General features: G+C 26.9%; 2 protein-coding genes across 2 annotated transcripts; both read left to right on the plus strand.

Moving 5' to 3' along the window:
* Positions 1-253: 253 nt before the first annotated feature.
* LOC142322180 (uncharacterized) lies at positions 254-7,043 on the plus strand. The gene is made up of 3 exons (XM_075360959.1): positions 254-384; positions 3,485-3,715; positions 6,789-7,043. The coding sequence occupies exons 1-3, from the start codon at positions 379-381 to the stop codon at positions 6,975-6,977; spliced, it is 426 nt and encodes a 141-aa protein (XP_075217074.1). The 5' UTR covers positions 254-378; the 3' UTR covers positions 6,978-7,043.
* A 3,082-nt stretch (positions 7,044-10,125) lies between these two features.
* Positions 10,126-17,747, plus strand: LOC142321246 (uncharacterized). Its single transcript, XM_075359245.1, has 3 exons — positions 10,126-10,290; positions 13,267-13,533; positions 17,472-17,747. The coding sequence occupies exons 1-3, from the start codon at positions 10,126-10,128 to the stop codon at positions 17,670-17,672; spliced, it is 633 nt and encodes a 210-aa protein (XP_075215360.1). The 3' UTR covers positions 17,673-17,747.
* The last annotated feature ends 293 nt before the right edge of the window (positions 17,748-18,040 follow it).

Below are 18,040 nucleotides of genomic sequence, written 5' to 3' on the forward strand. Positions count from 1 at the left end.
AATTAAAAATAATAAAATTCCATCGCATCATAAAAATAAATAAGTACGTAATAATAATAATAATTAAAATTAAAATTAATAATCAATCAATTGTTATTACAAGGAAACTTTTGACCAAAAGGTTTTAAGTAATACTGTAACGGGACACTATCGGTGTTAATATACTTTTATCCTACGTCCTGGAGCAGGAAGAATAGAGTGAGAAAGAGTGAGGGCACGAGTATGACACGCCCGCAAAGATAGACGTCCTTCAAGAGACACAACCTTGGTTGGGTGCGGTTCAAGAGAAGCTAGAAGTACTCCGGTATATAATTCAACCCTTGCTCAATGAATCTCACAGTTCTTGTTACTTTCTGACGCAGAACTCGCTTTTACACCATGAAAGTAAGTAATAGTGAAGTAAAGTTTATTAAATCATTTGTATGTAATTTATTACAAATTTTAATAAATAATGAAAACTTTAGTTAAAATTAACTATATAATTACACGGTTACTATAAAAATTATAATACGTTTCATACATGTAAAATAGTAATTTATTAATTAGATGATAATTTACTAATTACATAATAATATTTTATTATCACTTTGATAATGATAGAAATTATATTTCATTAAAATCATAAAATATTGTTTTAGTTATTTAATTTTATTTATATTTTCATTAAGATGTAATTTTTAGTAAATTAAAAATTAATTTTGGTAATGTAAATTGCAAATTATTTTTTTATGAAAAATTAATTAATAATTATTATAAATAATGTACTCAATATACTCAACATGAGTGAATAAAATAATTTTAATTGAAAATAGTATTTCCATAACCTTCTCCAGTACTTACTGGGTTTTATATAACTAATAGTGCCCTAGTTAAGTAAAGTATAGTTTGCAAAATAAATAAAAAACTAAGGTTTATAATAAAACAAGTTTTAATTAATGGTTTATCAGTAGTTATATCTTTTTAAATAAGAAATAGTTTTATCAAAGTTAAATAAAAATATATTATTAAATATTAAGTTTTGTTTATTCATATTTTAATTTTCATATGGAAATGTACAAATGTAGAAACACAAAAACCTGAAAAATAAGATATTATTAAATTAAATTATTAATTTACTAAATAATTATTAATAAACTTGGGTATATAAAACATTATTATTTTATTTTTTCATTATTATTATTATTATTCATAACTAAAGACATTTAATTTCTAAAAAAAAACTGCTTTTTTTGTTTAATACTAAAAATATTACATACTTTTATACAAAATAATAACTCTTCTTATAAAAAATTGTTTAAAAAATAATATTAATAGAAATAATTTGGTTAAAAAAGTCTTTAAACAATTCAAGAAAGTTCTTTTTACAAATACAATAAAATAAACGAAAGTAAAATACATACAAAGCTACTTTAACCTACAATTATTTTCCAAAGAAAATCAAGAAATAGAGTAAATACATATAATATGTAGAAAATTTACTAAAAAATTTCTTTGTAGAAAGAAGTAAATGCTTCTGCATTATTCTCTTATCATTCTATATCTTCTATAGCATCTCTTGATACTAAAGTTTCATTTACTTTAGTATCAAGGGGTTACATGTAATGTAAATAATGCGTGTAGTAACTGAACAAATTTTTTTTATCCATTTTAAAATACGCTGTACAGAATATAAATAAAAATATTATAGAAAGTAAACAAGCCATTAAAAATATAAATAAATTTTATTTTATCACAGATGCTCTTCCAAATAATCTAATTGACAGTAATGTATAAATGTATAAAAGTACTCACTAGAGTTCTAAAAAAAAAAGAAAAGAAAAAACCCGGGTGGTCTAGTAAACTTGTTGTCATGAATCAGCTTTCAAAGTTGAGAGTTCTCAGATTCAAATACTAATAAAGATTATTGCTTTTATACAGATTTGAATACTAAGTCGTGGTGGTTGGGTTTCAGTTAACCAGACGTCTCGAGAATGTTGCCCTGAGTTTGTTTAATGACACACATTTATGGGTACAGTTACATTACCCTGATTAGTCACTAATGACTTTAATTGTTGATACAGCTATGGATATAAAAATAAAAAATGTTAAATAACAGAAATAATAATAATAAAAATAATTTAATAATGTATTTAATAAATATTTAACTGAAGTGTACCATTAAAGAAACTTTACCAAATAGATTTAGAAACATTTAATAAAAAAAAAAGTCCTAAGTGCATCTAAAAAGTGGTGAATACTTAGAAAAATTACTTTTTTTTTTTAAATATTCAATGATTGAATAGCACCTAGAAACATTTCTATCAGAGAAAAATTCAACTGATGCTCACTACTCTGTAACTTTCATCCTGTTATACCTCTCCTTTTTTGTCAAATGTCTTGATAATATATGTTAACATTTGTCTCAGAACTACTTTGGGCAAGCAAATAATTATATAAATATATTTTAAACTCAAAACCTAATTATACACTTGGTTGATGTTAATTCAGTTACAGTTACAGTTAATTCAGTCATGTCCCAAATCAGGTCAGCACTATTAATTGAGTGCAGTAGATACCAAATAAAAACTAAATCCCAAATTGCAAAAAATATTAATTATATTTTTACTTTGAATTAGATCTGAGTCCTCCATCATCAAAGAATGACGATGCAACTGACTTAAAATGATTTTCAACCACTTTTTCAGTGGGCGGATTACCAATCAGACACTTATGTTAATATTAATTTCCTGGTTGTTCACACACTTCTATGGGGGAAATAATTTTGAGAATTTTTGAGGAAATTATGCTATGATTTTAAATTAGCCTAATAAAATATGATTAACAGAAAAAATTTGAAGTCATAAATGGAAACTGAATCCATAACAAACTGACTCCAAATTATTTAACAACGCTGATTTATAACTGATTATATCTATAAAATAAAAACTGAAATAACATGATATGCAAATAAAAATTTTTTTGGTAGAAGAGGAATAACAACAATAATAATAATAATAATAATAATAAACTGTTTCTCTAATTATTAGTTCCATATATTTGCAGTAAATATATGGAATCAGTACCTTGGAAATTGAAGGATGTGACATAAAAATTTAATCCTGTGTTTTCATTTGTTTACTACTGACCACTAAAATTAAAAAAATCTGGATATAATCTCTCTGGATGATAGTGATACTAATCACACTGAGAATTGATTTAAAAAAATTAAAACTCAATTTCAGGAAGTAAATGTGAATTGATAAATTCAAATTAAAAACCCCAGCATAATAATGATCCCAAAATACAATAAAATTTAAAGTAATTATAAAACAAAATTTGTAGTTAGTTTTATAAACTAAGGAAAAATTAATAAATATTTTATTATTATATAAACACAATACAAGAAAATAATAGAAATATTGATTATTTAATTAAAAATAAAGAAAAAGTGAAGATCTGAATTAGAAATTGGTTGTTAATGTTATAATAATATCTGTTCTTATAGGTTGTGGTTGTTTTATGCCTGTTGGCGTCTGCCGTCTATGGTGGTGTTGTTGTGCCTGCCACAACCTTAATCCGAACACCCCAGTTTGACAGTGCTGTCATCAAGTCAGATCGTATTGGAGGTAACTTTGCCTACAGTCACGTTGAAGCTCCAGCTTATGCTGCTGTATCTCCAGTCATTTCTCATGTTCCAACTCCAGTCGGTGTATCATACCATGCACACCCAATTCAGGTAAATACCCAAATTTAGAATTACATGAAACTTGAAAAATCATAAAAAAGTAAAGACAGACTGATTTTTTTTAATGTATTGTAATGTATATCTACACTATAACAATGTGTGTTACAATGTGTTATACATAAATAAATATATTACACATTGTGAAACCTGAAAATTGATTTACAATTTTTTTTTAATATTTTGTATAATTGCAGCATAATTTATGAAATAAATGCTTGCCTTAAAAATGAGTAAAATAATTTCTTTATTTTATGTAAGATAAGAGATTACCTATAATTGATTTGCTGGATTTTTAAATGTAAGCAATAGCTACAAAAATAGTGACTTACATAATAAGTATGAACTTTATTTATTCAGAAGAAATTTACAAAAAAAATATATACATGTAAATAAACATATTGAGAAATGTTAATGTTGTGATATAGTTAAAACAGGTAAGTTAAGAATGAACAGAATTTCAGAATTTAAAATTATATACTTCATTAGAATTATTTCTATAATTCTACAAAATAATACATATTCTTGTCTTTGGTGATGTATAGTACAGTGTTACAAAAAAAAGGTCTGAAGACCTTCTCTATCTTGGAATGACATACATTGATGTTAAAGGTGTTTATATACCCATACATAATGTTTTATATGATTTTTAGACCATTCTTTTAATTTTTTTTTTCAGCATACAAAATCATGACAAAGTTAAGAATTATTTAATATGTGTGATAAATATATTTTCTGTCGGTTAATTTTTATAATTTTATTACATTTTAAATTAATAATGCTTCTTTTATTAGAAAAATGTGATACACTAGTAAATATTTATAAGAAAATGTTTTAAAATTAACAAACCATTAAAATATTAAGAATGTAAACTGCAAAGAACTGGTTTTAGTATTCAAGAGAATGTTATTAAAATTTTACAATATTTTTTCTAAAAAACTTTTCTTTTCAAAGAATAACTATCACCACATTTCAGTCTGCATGTTACACTTTTTTTTAATTTATATTAATATTATTAAATAATTTTTGGATAAAAATAATTTAAATAAAAATTTAAAAAAATGGTTTCCAATGAAAATAAGACTAGATAGTAGTGAACAACTAGGGAAGGATAACACCTACCTGTATGTATTAAGTGAAAACTTAAAAACTAGTTTACCATTTTGAGTCTGCAGACTCAAAATGTATACATTGATAGTTAAAATTTGGTTTGTATTTTTTTTTTTTAGAAATTTTATACTTTTTAATAAATTGTATTTCATTTCTTATACACAGCAATTTTTGCTGTAAAAAAAGTAAGCAAAATTTATAATATAAACTAAAAAAAAAAAAAATCATTTTAAAATTGTTATAATGAAGATTCATTTATACAAATCTCTTCACATGTTTAGCCCTTCTTTATCTAACTATCTGTAAACTTTTGATCTACTTAACCCTTCTGATAATAAGCTACAATAAAATTTCAGGAAGTCTGTATTTAGGAATTTAGGATTATTTCAGGAATTTTTTAGGTGGAAACTCCTGTTTTGCCCAACTTGTCTTATCTCAGATGTCTATTAGTTCATGAAAAATTATTTTCCGTGTACAGTGAGTTCTTCAATAATAACAATAATAACCTTCATGAATGAATAATGTTTTTGAATATTTTGTTGTCTGTGAGGCTGTTGGTGAAAATTATGTGAAAGATATTGAAAAAAATATTATATATAATGTCTTGCATCACTGATATCAAAATTTTTTAGCCATAAAAATAAAAAATAATCGTAAGCTTAAATTAGTAACTTAGTGGTTGTTTTACATCGTAGAGGTTCCAGAAGTTAATAAAAGAAAATCAGTAAAATTAGCGATTAACTGAAAAAATACTCAAATACAAGAAAAAATCTCAAAATGCAGGAACAGTATAAAATATGTAAATATTTAATGTCAGTATAGTACTACTACCTTAACAAATTAAATGAATTTTGTGCATTTTTTACCACATTCTGAATATGAAATGTTTTGAGTGACTAAACAGCTAAGCTGCATGAAAAATTTAACTCAATTTTTCTTAAAAATGATTTATTTATTTCATATTAACTGTTTAAATACATATCATAATCTGAACTTAATTATATTATTAAAATACTAATTTTTCACTATATAAAGGGTTTGGGAGAAATCATAACTCCAAATATAACTGTAAAAAATGAAATGAAGAATAGAGTACGAAGAATGGAAAATGCCCATCATCTCACGAAGAACATTTACAATAAAAAATCCCTGTCATATGGTAACTCCAAATTGAGGCACTATAAAACTGTAGCCCTACCAGAAGTACTGTATGGGACAGAATGTCTGCAGTTTTTTCAGAGCAAGAAATAGCAAAAGTAGAAAAAAGAATTTTAAGAAAAATTTATGGATCAAAATACGAAGGTGGATTTTATAAATTGAAAAGTAATAAAGAAATTTACAAATATACAGAAAACATAGGAGACTTAATCCGGAAAAGAATATTACAGTTTTGTGGACATTTATTTAGAATGTTCATTCAAAGATTGACAAAACAAATATTAACCTCTACATAAACAGATCTACAAAGACCAACCGGTTTAAAGAAATAGAAGCAGATTGAAAAACAAAAAAAAATTCTTAAGAATCTGTGTAAAGGCAGAGATAAATTTAGAAAAGTGATTCGAGAATCTAAGTTTCCAGAGAGAAAGAAAGAGAAGCATATTTATACCTGAATAGATGGATGAAAGAGAGGTGATGCCAACAGCAGAGCAAAGATGAAAACCTTTTGGGACAAAAAAGCAGTCAAAACTATGCAAATGTGATCCATAGTGGTTGGAACAAAAAGAAAAAAAGGGGGTTAAACTCGGCAAGAGAAGTATGATATGTTAAGTGCATAAATAATAAAAATAATGCAACAGCACTAGTTGTACATTATCAATCTTTCATCATTTATTCTTTCATTCATTAAAAATACTTTTTCCATAAACATTAGTTATTTACGCAACAATAAAATTGTTACAGTTATGCAACAAATTTACAATAATAACTTTACTCATGACCATGTTTATTGTTACAGGTACCGGTAGTAGCTCCTGCTATCTTCCCAGCACCAGCAGTTCCCGCTTACGTTCCAGCAGCTTTTCCAGCTTTACCAGCTTACAGTCCAGTTCCTGTTAAACCAGAAGCCCCAGTTGCTCCAGCAGCACCAGCTGAACCAGCACCAATCTCTGACGATTCTGAATCTGTCTCTGTAGAAGCCGCATAAAAATTTTCTTCTTCCTAAAATGTTCCTCTTTTCTGTTAATAAATATTAATTTATACTTAAATTTTATATTATGTTTATACTTATTTAATACCCTTATGCTCCAATATTCTTGCAAGTTTAACAAGTCATGTTAGGATCTGGAAAATGAATAATGGGCCAATCTCAACATAATTACTAACTAATGAGTCAATTACCTTAGTGGTTGATACAAGCTAAAATTAAACCACTAATTACTAAATACCTGATCTGGTTGAAGGTTTAAGAATAGTATATAGCAAAAATCACTAATGTTCAATTCTTTTCTAAGCTCTTTATAAAAACACTGGAAAGCTCTTACATTATGATAATGAAAGATAAACAAGTATACAAAACAAAATATCACATTAGTGAAAAAGTATAAATTAAACAGATCTCTTTATGTTAATTTTTAAATTACATTTGAAAATGGCTTAAAATCTTTTTAACTTAAAATTTTGTAAAACCAAAAACCTCAGCTGCTCCAGCAGCATAAGCTAAACCAGCACCAGTCCCTGACAACTCTAAATCTGTCTCTGTAGATGCTGTATAAAAATGTTCTTCATTCTAAAATGTTTTCTTTTCTGTTAATAAATATTAATTTATTCTAAAATTTTTATATTATGTTTATACTTATTATATATACCCTTACACTCCAATATATTCTTGCATATTTTGTAAGTCATGTTGGCATTTGTGGAAAACACATAATGAGCCACCCCGCATGCATAGACACTAATGAATTTATATCATTACATGAATAATTTAATCGTAAAAACATAAAATTTTAAAAGTGCTTTAAATTTTACATTTAAAGCAAAGATTACTTTTCTGTAGAGGTAAAGGTTTTAAAAATAAAGGTTTTAATAATTGTTTAACTATAATTTGTTTCATATTAGGTTAAATAAAAATATTAAAAGGGTTAATGAGTAAAGTATTATTAAAATGAAGGAAATTATTGTTAGTATAATTTATTATTTAATTTTTTAGCAGTTATTAATAACCCCCTGTTAATATTTTTGTGTTCAATTTATAGATAATTCAATGACAAATCTTGAGAAGTCTTCAGATTGGTCTGTGCACAGTATATTAGAAAAAATTCTTAAATAATCTGAATCATAACTTTAAATTATGTTACAGAAAAACAATGTGGATTCATAAGGAAACAAATAGAAAATTTATTATTAATAAAAAAAATCTGATGTGGACGCCACATGACTTACTTATACACTTATTATATTACACGTACACATATTTTTTGCATTTTATTTAAACTTATTTCATTTGAAAGTGAGATGTGATCCTCCAATCCTTTAATAAAGTGGACAGTTACACCATTACTAGAATATTAGTTTTTATTAACATAAAATATCTATACAATTATTAATTCAACAATCTTACCTGAAATAAAATTGTTCTAATATACTAAAATCATGTAAAAAAAAAATTGTTTTTCATAAACAAATAATTTCTAATTCTGAAAGAAAGTAACTACAGCGACCTTTTTTCTATAAAAAGTTAAATCAATATAAAGCACATAAGATCCATATTACTGTAACTTGCAAGAGGAAGCACAGGCTTCGGGACACTGATTTGAATTATATTGTGTATAACTTTTTTTTCCAATTTAAAAACATTTATTTATTAATAATTATTAACCTCTTATTGTAAAAATGTTTGAATTAAAATGAAAAGTACATAAAATTTTATTTCACTAATAAATTCTGATTTTTTTTATAGTATTTTTATTGAATTATTATTTATTGTTAAAAATTGTTTTACAATCAGCCTTCCCCTTGTAAGATCCAAATAGTTCATTAATTAAAATTTTATTTAGCTATAACTCTAGAAGCAATGAAAATAAGTACCACTTATGATATATCTTTGAACTCCAGATGTTTAAAAAACAATAAATAAACTCCAAATGTTTCAAAATTGAAACCCTGCTTTATTTAGAGATCTGATTGTATACACATTTTTGGTCCAGTAGAATGCAATCAAAAGGGGAGATGCACAACTAGATGTTACAAGAGTCCTAAATACAAAATTTCAACATTCTATGGCTAATCGTTTTTGAGTTATGCAAGATACATATATACATACCACAAGAATGACAATAGACTTGCTTAAATAATGTTGCTGAAGCTGCTATTTCATCAGGAGCCGACTGTATCTTAAAGGAGCTGTGTGAACTGTCAGGAGCCAAGTGATGTCATCAGGAGTTAAGTGCATCTTGGTCATATTGCAAAGAAAACAATATGACCAAATCATAACACAAACTTATCAAAAATTCAAGCTGAACTTTTAGGCTCAAAATTGCATGGTTGGAATCTACTTAAATAAATTTAAAAAATAAGCAGATAAGCATTCTGTAGAAAAACTTTACATCCTATAAAATATTTACATTTTTTAGAAGTATTTTATAAGATTATTGAAAAAATACAATTTTATGAAATTCAAATCGCAGAAACACTATTAAAATAAAGTAAAAATTCCTCAATTATTGTGCCAAACCAAAACATTGTCTAATTTAATGTAGAGAAGTAGTTAAATCTTAATAGAGAACTTATGACAAGTAGAAGAAAAATTATGTATTTAATTATTAAAAACCTCACTTGGATGAGGTATACAATTTAATTGAGGAGGAAAACAGAAACGAGCACTGAACGGACATATCAAGGTAGAAAGTAAAAGGGAATGGACTGAAAAGGTTAATGTTCACGATGTGTGTGAATAGGTTGTTATGTTGGTAAGCATTTATTAAGCAATGAAAGAACTTCAGAAAAAAGGAAATTATACATCATTCAAAATTTTGCTTGTGTAATTGGTGTGTTTAAAATCATTTACAAAATGCCTTATACATTTCATGCTTAATGTATATTTTTTCTAATTTTCAATTTCTTTGTAACTCAGTGTATGAATTTTTAGGCAATAATAATTTCTTTGGTTGTTTGAACAAAAAAATCATACGTTTCATAAAAAAATTGTTAGAAATAGATAAAAGTGTTTAAATGATTAAATAATTTTTAACAATTAATAATTGTTGTGAAAAAGAACCTAGGAAACATATTTTAATATCATAATATCTCATGTTATTTCAGAGAGATTTTCAAGCAAAATTCAACAATGTAAAATGTCCTGTAAGAAAGCAATAAATGTGGTAAATGTGGGGGCTAAAACTATAAATATAGCAAAGGAATCTGTGAATAAAAGTAGGTTTGGACAGCCACTAGGTGATGATATACCACCAATACCCCCACCACCAGCAACACACATCAGAGTTTGCACTCCAGAACAGGTAAAAAGAAAAAAATCATTTTCAGCAAATATAATCAAGTTTAAGGAAAATATGCATTTATTTAGGTTAATGTTTATGGCTTACAATTCTACAACCTACAGCCACCACATAAACTTTATACTGATGATGCTTCTATTCAGCAACTAAATCGAAGTAGTATAAATATTGCATATTCCTAGTTGTGTGAATGAGTTTTCAGAATAAATAAGTATTTGATGGCTAAATTGATCAGCTGTTATAAAATGCCTTTACACCATAGGTAAGGTATTAAAAGTGGTGGCTAGTTCCTTTCCCTCTTAGAATTATAAACAACCAGATTGATTCATTAGCCAAATAAGTTGAACAATTATTTTTTTATTCCTAAAATAAATATAATGTTATTTAAAGATGACATACCACACATGAAATTATAACCATAATTGATTAGTATGAAATTATAACTCTTGCAATTATGGATAAATGATTTAAATAGTTCACTTATATTTTTACATGCCGCAAAATTCTGGTAATGGGCGAGGCTGTTTGTTCTTGTAGGAACCAGTTCTTTTTTCCACTAGATCTTAATATATAAAGGAAGAACAAGTTTTATTATAGATATATTTAAATTATTTAAATTATATTTTATATTTTATAGATTCCTATTGTTACTCTGTAATGTTAAATTGCATTTAAATTCTATTAAATAAATCACCTAGTACAGAATAACTGAAATAAGGCATATCTTACCTTAATTTTTCATGAAAATACTTTTGTAGGATCCCACATCATATTTTAATAGAAATAATTACATTATGCAATAACAGAATTATTTCAATCATGTCTGAGGATGTGGGATCCTGTGAAAGAAAAATGAAGATAAGATATGTCTTATCTCGATTTTCTGTACTAGGTTGTTTATTAATAGAATTTAAATATAATTTAAATAATATATATGTATAAATATATATATATATAATTTAGAAATATCCTTCTCCCATCCTGTTGCTCCCATCCTACTTAAAAATGTCCCAGCTTCCTGAATGTCTATACTCAGGATGCCTGCAGAGGATTAATAGATATTGATGTGAAAGTGGGAAGGCTATTAGCAGACCAAAAATCACTATTGATTAAAGTTTGACTTTAAATATAATAAACTTTTTAAGACTGGTTGGTTGTTTGAACTAAATTAAACTGCTACATGCTTATTTATTGAATTTTTATACTGTTACAGGAACATAAATTAATTTTGAGTTTATAGCACAATGCATACAACATTCTGCTTAGATATTTTTTACTTCCTTGAATGAAGTAAAGGAAATATAGTGATCGTGAAGAATTTCTGTTTCCAGATTTCAACGGAAATATCCACTTTCACCATCCCTGAATCCATTTTGACTACTTTCAGCATGACGTCTATATGTATATATGTATGTGCGTACATACGTATCATGCAAAACTCAAAAACAATTAGCCCTAGGATGTTGAAATTTTGGATTTAGCACTGTTGTAACATCTAGTTGTGCACCACCCTTTTTGATTGCAATCGACTGAACCAAAAGTGTCCAAAAAAGTTAGTTTCTTAATTGTAGTAATAAGCTCTCATTGAGAGCTTTTCAATGATATATCATAAGTGGTACATATTTTCATCGGTTCCAAAGTTATAACCAAATAAAATTTTAATTAATGAAATATTTGAATCTTAGGGGAAGGAACATTGGTTCGAATCAGACATCTCCTTTTTTTAACTTTTTTTTTTAATTTAAATATATTGTTCATAAAATAAAATTTTATGTACTTTTCATTTAAAAAAAAAAATGTGTAAATGTAATTTAATAGGTGCACAAGGAAGTCATGTGTTGTCCTCATCAGATTTTTTACTTATTCATTCTGTTTGATTTGAGAAGTCATTTCAAAAGAGTTAATATTGTAATAAAATCTCCTTTATGTAGATATAACATACTTGATATTCTTAATCATTAAACACATAGATAATAACAATCTACAGAAAAAAAGTAAATTAAAACAGTTTGTTCAGTGATCAGTTTTAAAATTATTTTTATATTACATATATCTATAATAAAAAAGATATATTTTTAATAAAAAATTTATAGGAGATGCATAACATATGTTGTATTTCATATCCAATTATGTCACAAAAGTTATTGGCAATATAATTGGATACCTGCTCATGTAGCAATCATTAGCTTCTAGAACCAGTTATTCTTGGTTTGATTCTCAGCAAGAGTTGGCATTTTTTAACCTATTGTCATCTCTTTAAAATAAGTGTATAGCAAGTTTTATAGAAATAAAAACAAAAAAATAAAAACTAAATGACATGTGATCAGATAACCTACTTTCTACAAGGCAGTCTCATTCAATGTTATTTCACAGAACATAGAAGGATGTAGAAACGTATTTCTCTTGTTCAGTGAAGAGATGAAGGCAACATACTTTGAAAACTACTAACCATTGATTATTTGTCAGAATTAGAAATTTTAAACCACATTGTTCATTAAAGAATATGTAGTCAAAGAGAATAACTCATGTTTTTACATGTTAACCATAATTTTATCAAAAATTCATATATTGTGAAATTGTTTATGAAGTCAAAGATTTTATGTTTATTCATCAACTATTTCCTCATTGCTGACTCTTGATCTATAGTGCTTTGACCTTTAAAGAGTTTAGTTTGTCTAATTTTTTATTCATGAAGTAATTATAGGCCATTTTCCAATTACAGTTATCATACACTTTTTTAATGAAAGATGATTATAGCATATAAAAATGGATTCAAACCAATATGAATGGATAGATCAAAAAATGCACAGAATTTTGAAATATACTATTTATTTTCTCTTGTAACATATGTACCCTCAATGTGGAAAAGTTATAATTTGGGAAAATTTAAAGTAGCGGTATATAGAATTAAATAAAATTTTTATATAATGCTGTTGATTACAACTTCATCTATTTTAATAACTACATTTTATATTTCAGCTGCGTGCAATATGTCCACCGCATCCGTGTGAGCCTCCAGTAATCCCAAGACCTCCCACAGCAGGAGAAAAAGCTGCCAGAAGAATATTATTTCTTGCAAAAATTCTATTATTTCTTGGTGTTATTAAATGGACAGATGATTTGGGTATATGGGGAACTATTGAAGAATCTAGGAAAACAGCTGACGATGCTTATGATAGACTTTCACCTGCACTTAGGGGAGGCAAAAAAGATGATACTAAAAATGGTGATAATGATTCCGGACCTGTAAGTGTTTTTAAAAATTTGTATTCATAGTAATAAATTTTAACTACATGTATTATTCATATTATTGATTGGTGAAATATTACCATAGATTAGAGAAATGTTAAACATATAGAAAATGTTTCTCTTTTTATTTCTATTTCAAATTCAATTCTTTTCATTAACATATTTTTTTGTAAATTTTAATTAAATAAAATTAATAGTACTGGTAATTACTGAAATTTTAATAAATAATAATGGTTCAACAAAACAGTTTTTCACTAGATGCTGGTACAATATTGAAGTGAACTAATAATGTGTAATTCATTAATAAAACATAATATTAATAATCTATAGGTAATATTTACTTTAAAGAAATACCTTTATATTATTTCTCATTTAAAGTGTACCTAAACTCTGAATTATGTAAACCTCCAAATTAGTTTAAATGGTATAATAAGCAATTTCAAAAAATAATACACAGTTTACTGCCTTTAATCTTTATTATTAATTACTGTCTGAGCATTACATGAAGATCATGTCCTAGGAGATAAATTATTATACAAATAAAAATAAACTTAAAATTCCATTAGTAGTTTCAGAACAAAGCTCATGATACATACTTTACTTATACATACTTAGTTTAATTGAAATAAGGTTCATCACATATTGAGATTTGGGAACAGAAATCAAAGACTGAATTGCATTCTGATCAATCAAATTGAGTTCAACATGAGAAGCACTGTAGGGCCAGTCAATTCAATTTTATCCTATCGCCAAGTAACAAAACAGTGCCTCTCTTATCTTTGATTTGTGTTAACTTTCAAAATCCATCCACCTTTCTAATCATAAAAGTTGTGAACTCAGCTATATGTTCTGTTTTCTTTCATCAAACATTCCTTTCACAGGTTAGTTAGAGTTATTGGCTAACCATTAATATTCTTATTCTAAAGTCATATTAGAGGACAAAAGTTTTAAGGGAAATTTCATGAAGTTTCTCTCAAGAAAAAACCTTCAAACTGAGCAGAATTATATGGTATTTGCCTATAAAATTAAATTTAAATCATATAAATGAAACATCATTGATATTACTGAAATCAAAAAGCTAAAAAATCGTTTAATGTATTTAATTATTTGTGATGACACAAGGCATCTCATAGATGATGAAATGTCTAAATTTGTTAGTTTGGTAACATGAGTTAGATGCTCAAATTTTATTGGATTTTATAAACCTGTAACTTATGGTGCAAGCAAAAGCTTGAACATACAAATATTTAATACCATAAATAAGTTCTCCTCCAATAATAAAACTTGGTACACTCTTTCTACATTTCATGAAGTCACTCAGATACATTACTACCCAAATTATTTAAAAACTAAAAAAAGGGTACTTAAACAATTTTCCATATTTGTACTGCAAATCTACATTTAAACATTTAATAAATTATATTCTACTGTATAGAATTAAAAAATAAAGAATGTTTTTTCCTCACAAAATAATATTTTTATTTTTCAATAATGTATTTTTCTAATAAATTAAAATCTTATATAATGTAAAAATTATTTTATTAAAAAATAAATACCTTTTTAGTACAAATAGACGGTAAAATAAAAGTTACACTGTAATAAAAACAGCATTCTTATAACTAAAATGTGATATAAAACTTAAGAAAACTGCCGATAATGTAGAGAAACATGATAAAATTTCAGAACAACATGGAAGGGGATTTTTATGAATAAGAGCACTTCAATTACTCTAAAATTAAAAATACATAGGATAAAATAAGAAGCATTATTTAGTTAAAATTAAAACAATCACATAAATAAAAAAATATATTATTATTATTATGCTTTTATGGCCAACCTAGAAAAGGCATTCGATAACGTAGACTGGAATAACATGTTCAGCATTTTAAAAAAGTTAGGGTTCAAATACAGAGATAGAAGAACAATTGCTAATTGCTTTCTGGGATCAGAAAGAATTCATAATGAGATGAAGAATCTGCAGAGAACTGTCATCAAGAACAGTTCACCCAGACCTAAGTTCCTAGTAATTACGGGAGAAGATGGTAATTACACAAAGGTAAGCCGTTTTCTTATCGCTCATGAAATAACTAATTGTGCTGATGGTCCAATAAAATAAATACCCAAGACTTTCAGCGTTCTCTACGTTGAGATATCTGACATCCAGTGCAGAAGATTTTTGCTTTAAGCAAAATAGCTGTTTGCTCTATATGTCAATCCTCAAAGCACTTTTAATACGTCAAAGGGTGTTGTGGTTTGTCGGGATTTATTAAATTATTCAGGGCAAGAAATTGTCAAGAATTTTTTCACAAAGGGGAACCAAATGAGAAGCCTCCCATCTGTATTAAATGTAAAGAACACCATTCTTGTCGATCAAGAAACTATCTAGCTGTTAAAGAAGTAAAAACCTCACAGAGGGTTAGATATTTAGAAGCCAAAAATATTGTAAAAAGCCGCAAACCAAATGTAACAACAGCTTATGCTCACTCAGCAGCCACTGTTCCTACACCAAGTGATGTTTGGCAGTCTGTTATTGATCTATGTGCAGATCAGTAACCTTACTCCAACTTTGGCTAATAATCAAAAATAAAATGGAATCTCTTTCAAAAACAAGCTATGAGACCGTCCAAGTTACAGCCACCAGAAATTGCTTTGAGTAAAAACAAAATCACATCAGAGCAGAACAAAAAGGAAGGTAAACTTGAAGTTCAGATTCAGTTATCTAATCAATTAGATGGATCTGTAAAGAGGATGGTTGCTTTGGAACCTCTGTATGAAGGCTTTAAAGCCATGTTTTCCTCAGGTGGTCACATAACCTAAACCACAGAGACCACCTAAAACCACACAAGGGGTAAATGTTTCCCCCCTTTCCAAGGTGGCAGCTAGTGTGAACCCCTTTGTGGGTCTGTCTCCTGTTCCATCTCTGAGTCAGCTAATAAACTAACTATAAAACTTTTAATAACAATCCATTGAATCCATTTTACAAAGTGCTAACTATTTCAGACTATTTGGAATACGGTATTGTGAGTTAACTTTAAAGCATGGAATTGCTTTGCCAAATACATAGCAATTCTACGAGAGAAATACCACTATCGCTTTTACCAATTGTAAGCACAAAATTACATCTCTCTTATGGAAAAATAAAAGAGAAACCAACAGTGATCATCCAACAGGAATTTTCATCAATCATCAGTATCTATGAAGGATTTATAAAAAAATTATACTGATAGTTTTAAAACTGAATATGGTGTTGGATGCTCTATAACATAAATGGTGAAGCTCAATCTTGGAAACTGCAGTGTTGCACAGAAGAGCTCATTGCTCTACAGCAAGCTTGAATAACAATTCATATTTGTTAACCAGAGAATATATGAAAACTTCAGAAAGAGTTGTGGATTAAGAAATAATAATGCTACTGATTTAGGAAATGATAAAGAAGAAAAAATAGTAGCTTACCTACATACCAGTGGATTATCATGTTTATAGTAAGTCTGTGATTCAGTATGTGTTAGTTTGAATGAGAATCCTTTATGTGCAGGCACTTTACACCCAAACATAGAATACTGAAATTTGCATGGTATTGTCCAAATTTTTGTGCATTCATTTTACTTTGTGTTTAATGCTTTAGTTTTATTTTTGTGTTTTATGTAAATGTCAGGGGCCTTTACATTAAGTATTATATGTGTATGTTTTGTACATTTATCTTTAGGTTTTATTAAAATTGGCTTTATTAGAATGTAAGGGCACTATACACACTTACATCTGACGACCCTGCTGGTGATTTAATTCTTTTTTTAAACAATTTGATGAGGGCTAATGACCTTGGCAGTTGATACCCATATAACGGAAAAAAATAAAAAATAAAATGTATAACCATTATTAAATAATTATATATAATTATTTCTATTAAACTAACAAGTTTGTTTTTTTTATTTCAGTCTTATGGATTAACATATAACCTAGCAACAATGTGGAACAACACCGTAAGCAGCATTATTTATGTGGTAGGCATTTCTCCTGTACTACTATTCAGAAGAATATTTTATGGAAAGAAAAAAGAAAAAGATGAAGACACATTAGCAGAAGCTTCTCAAAACATTTCACTGAGGAAACAAAAGTTGAAACTAACCGTCAAGTAAATATAGATACAAAGTAGAGTGTTTCAAATAAAAATTACCATTTTCGTAAATCAGTTTTGATTCAGAATGTTTAATTAATGTACTAGTCAATATCATCAAATTCAATTAAAATTTGTTTACTGTAGTGTTTTTAATAAAGTGATGAAAATATATATCCTAACCTAATTATTCATCTTGTTTTCCATTATATTATTACATCATATATGACTAACTAATGAGAAGGACCTATCAATTAAGGATGGAATTAAGTATTCACTTTTCTTCATTATTAATTGTAGGATTAAATGCCAAATTTATATGTTACTTTTGAATACAAACCTGTAATCCAATAAAAAACATATGATGTAATTCCATATCTCACAGATAAT

This window comes from Lycorma delicatula, chromosome 3, assembly GCF_047948215.1.
Source record: "Lycorma delicatula isolate Av1 chromosome 3, ASM4794821v1, whole genome shotgun sequence".
NCBI classification, from domain to species: domain Eukaryota; kingdom Metazoa; phylum Arthropoda; class Insecta; order Hemiptera; family Fulgoridae; genus Lycorma; species Lycorma delicatula.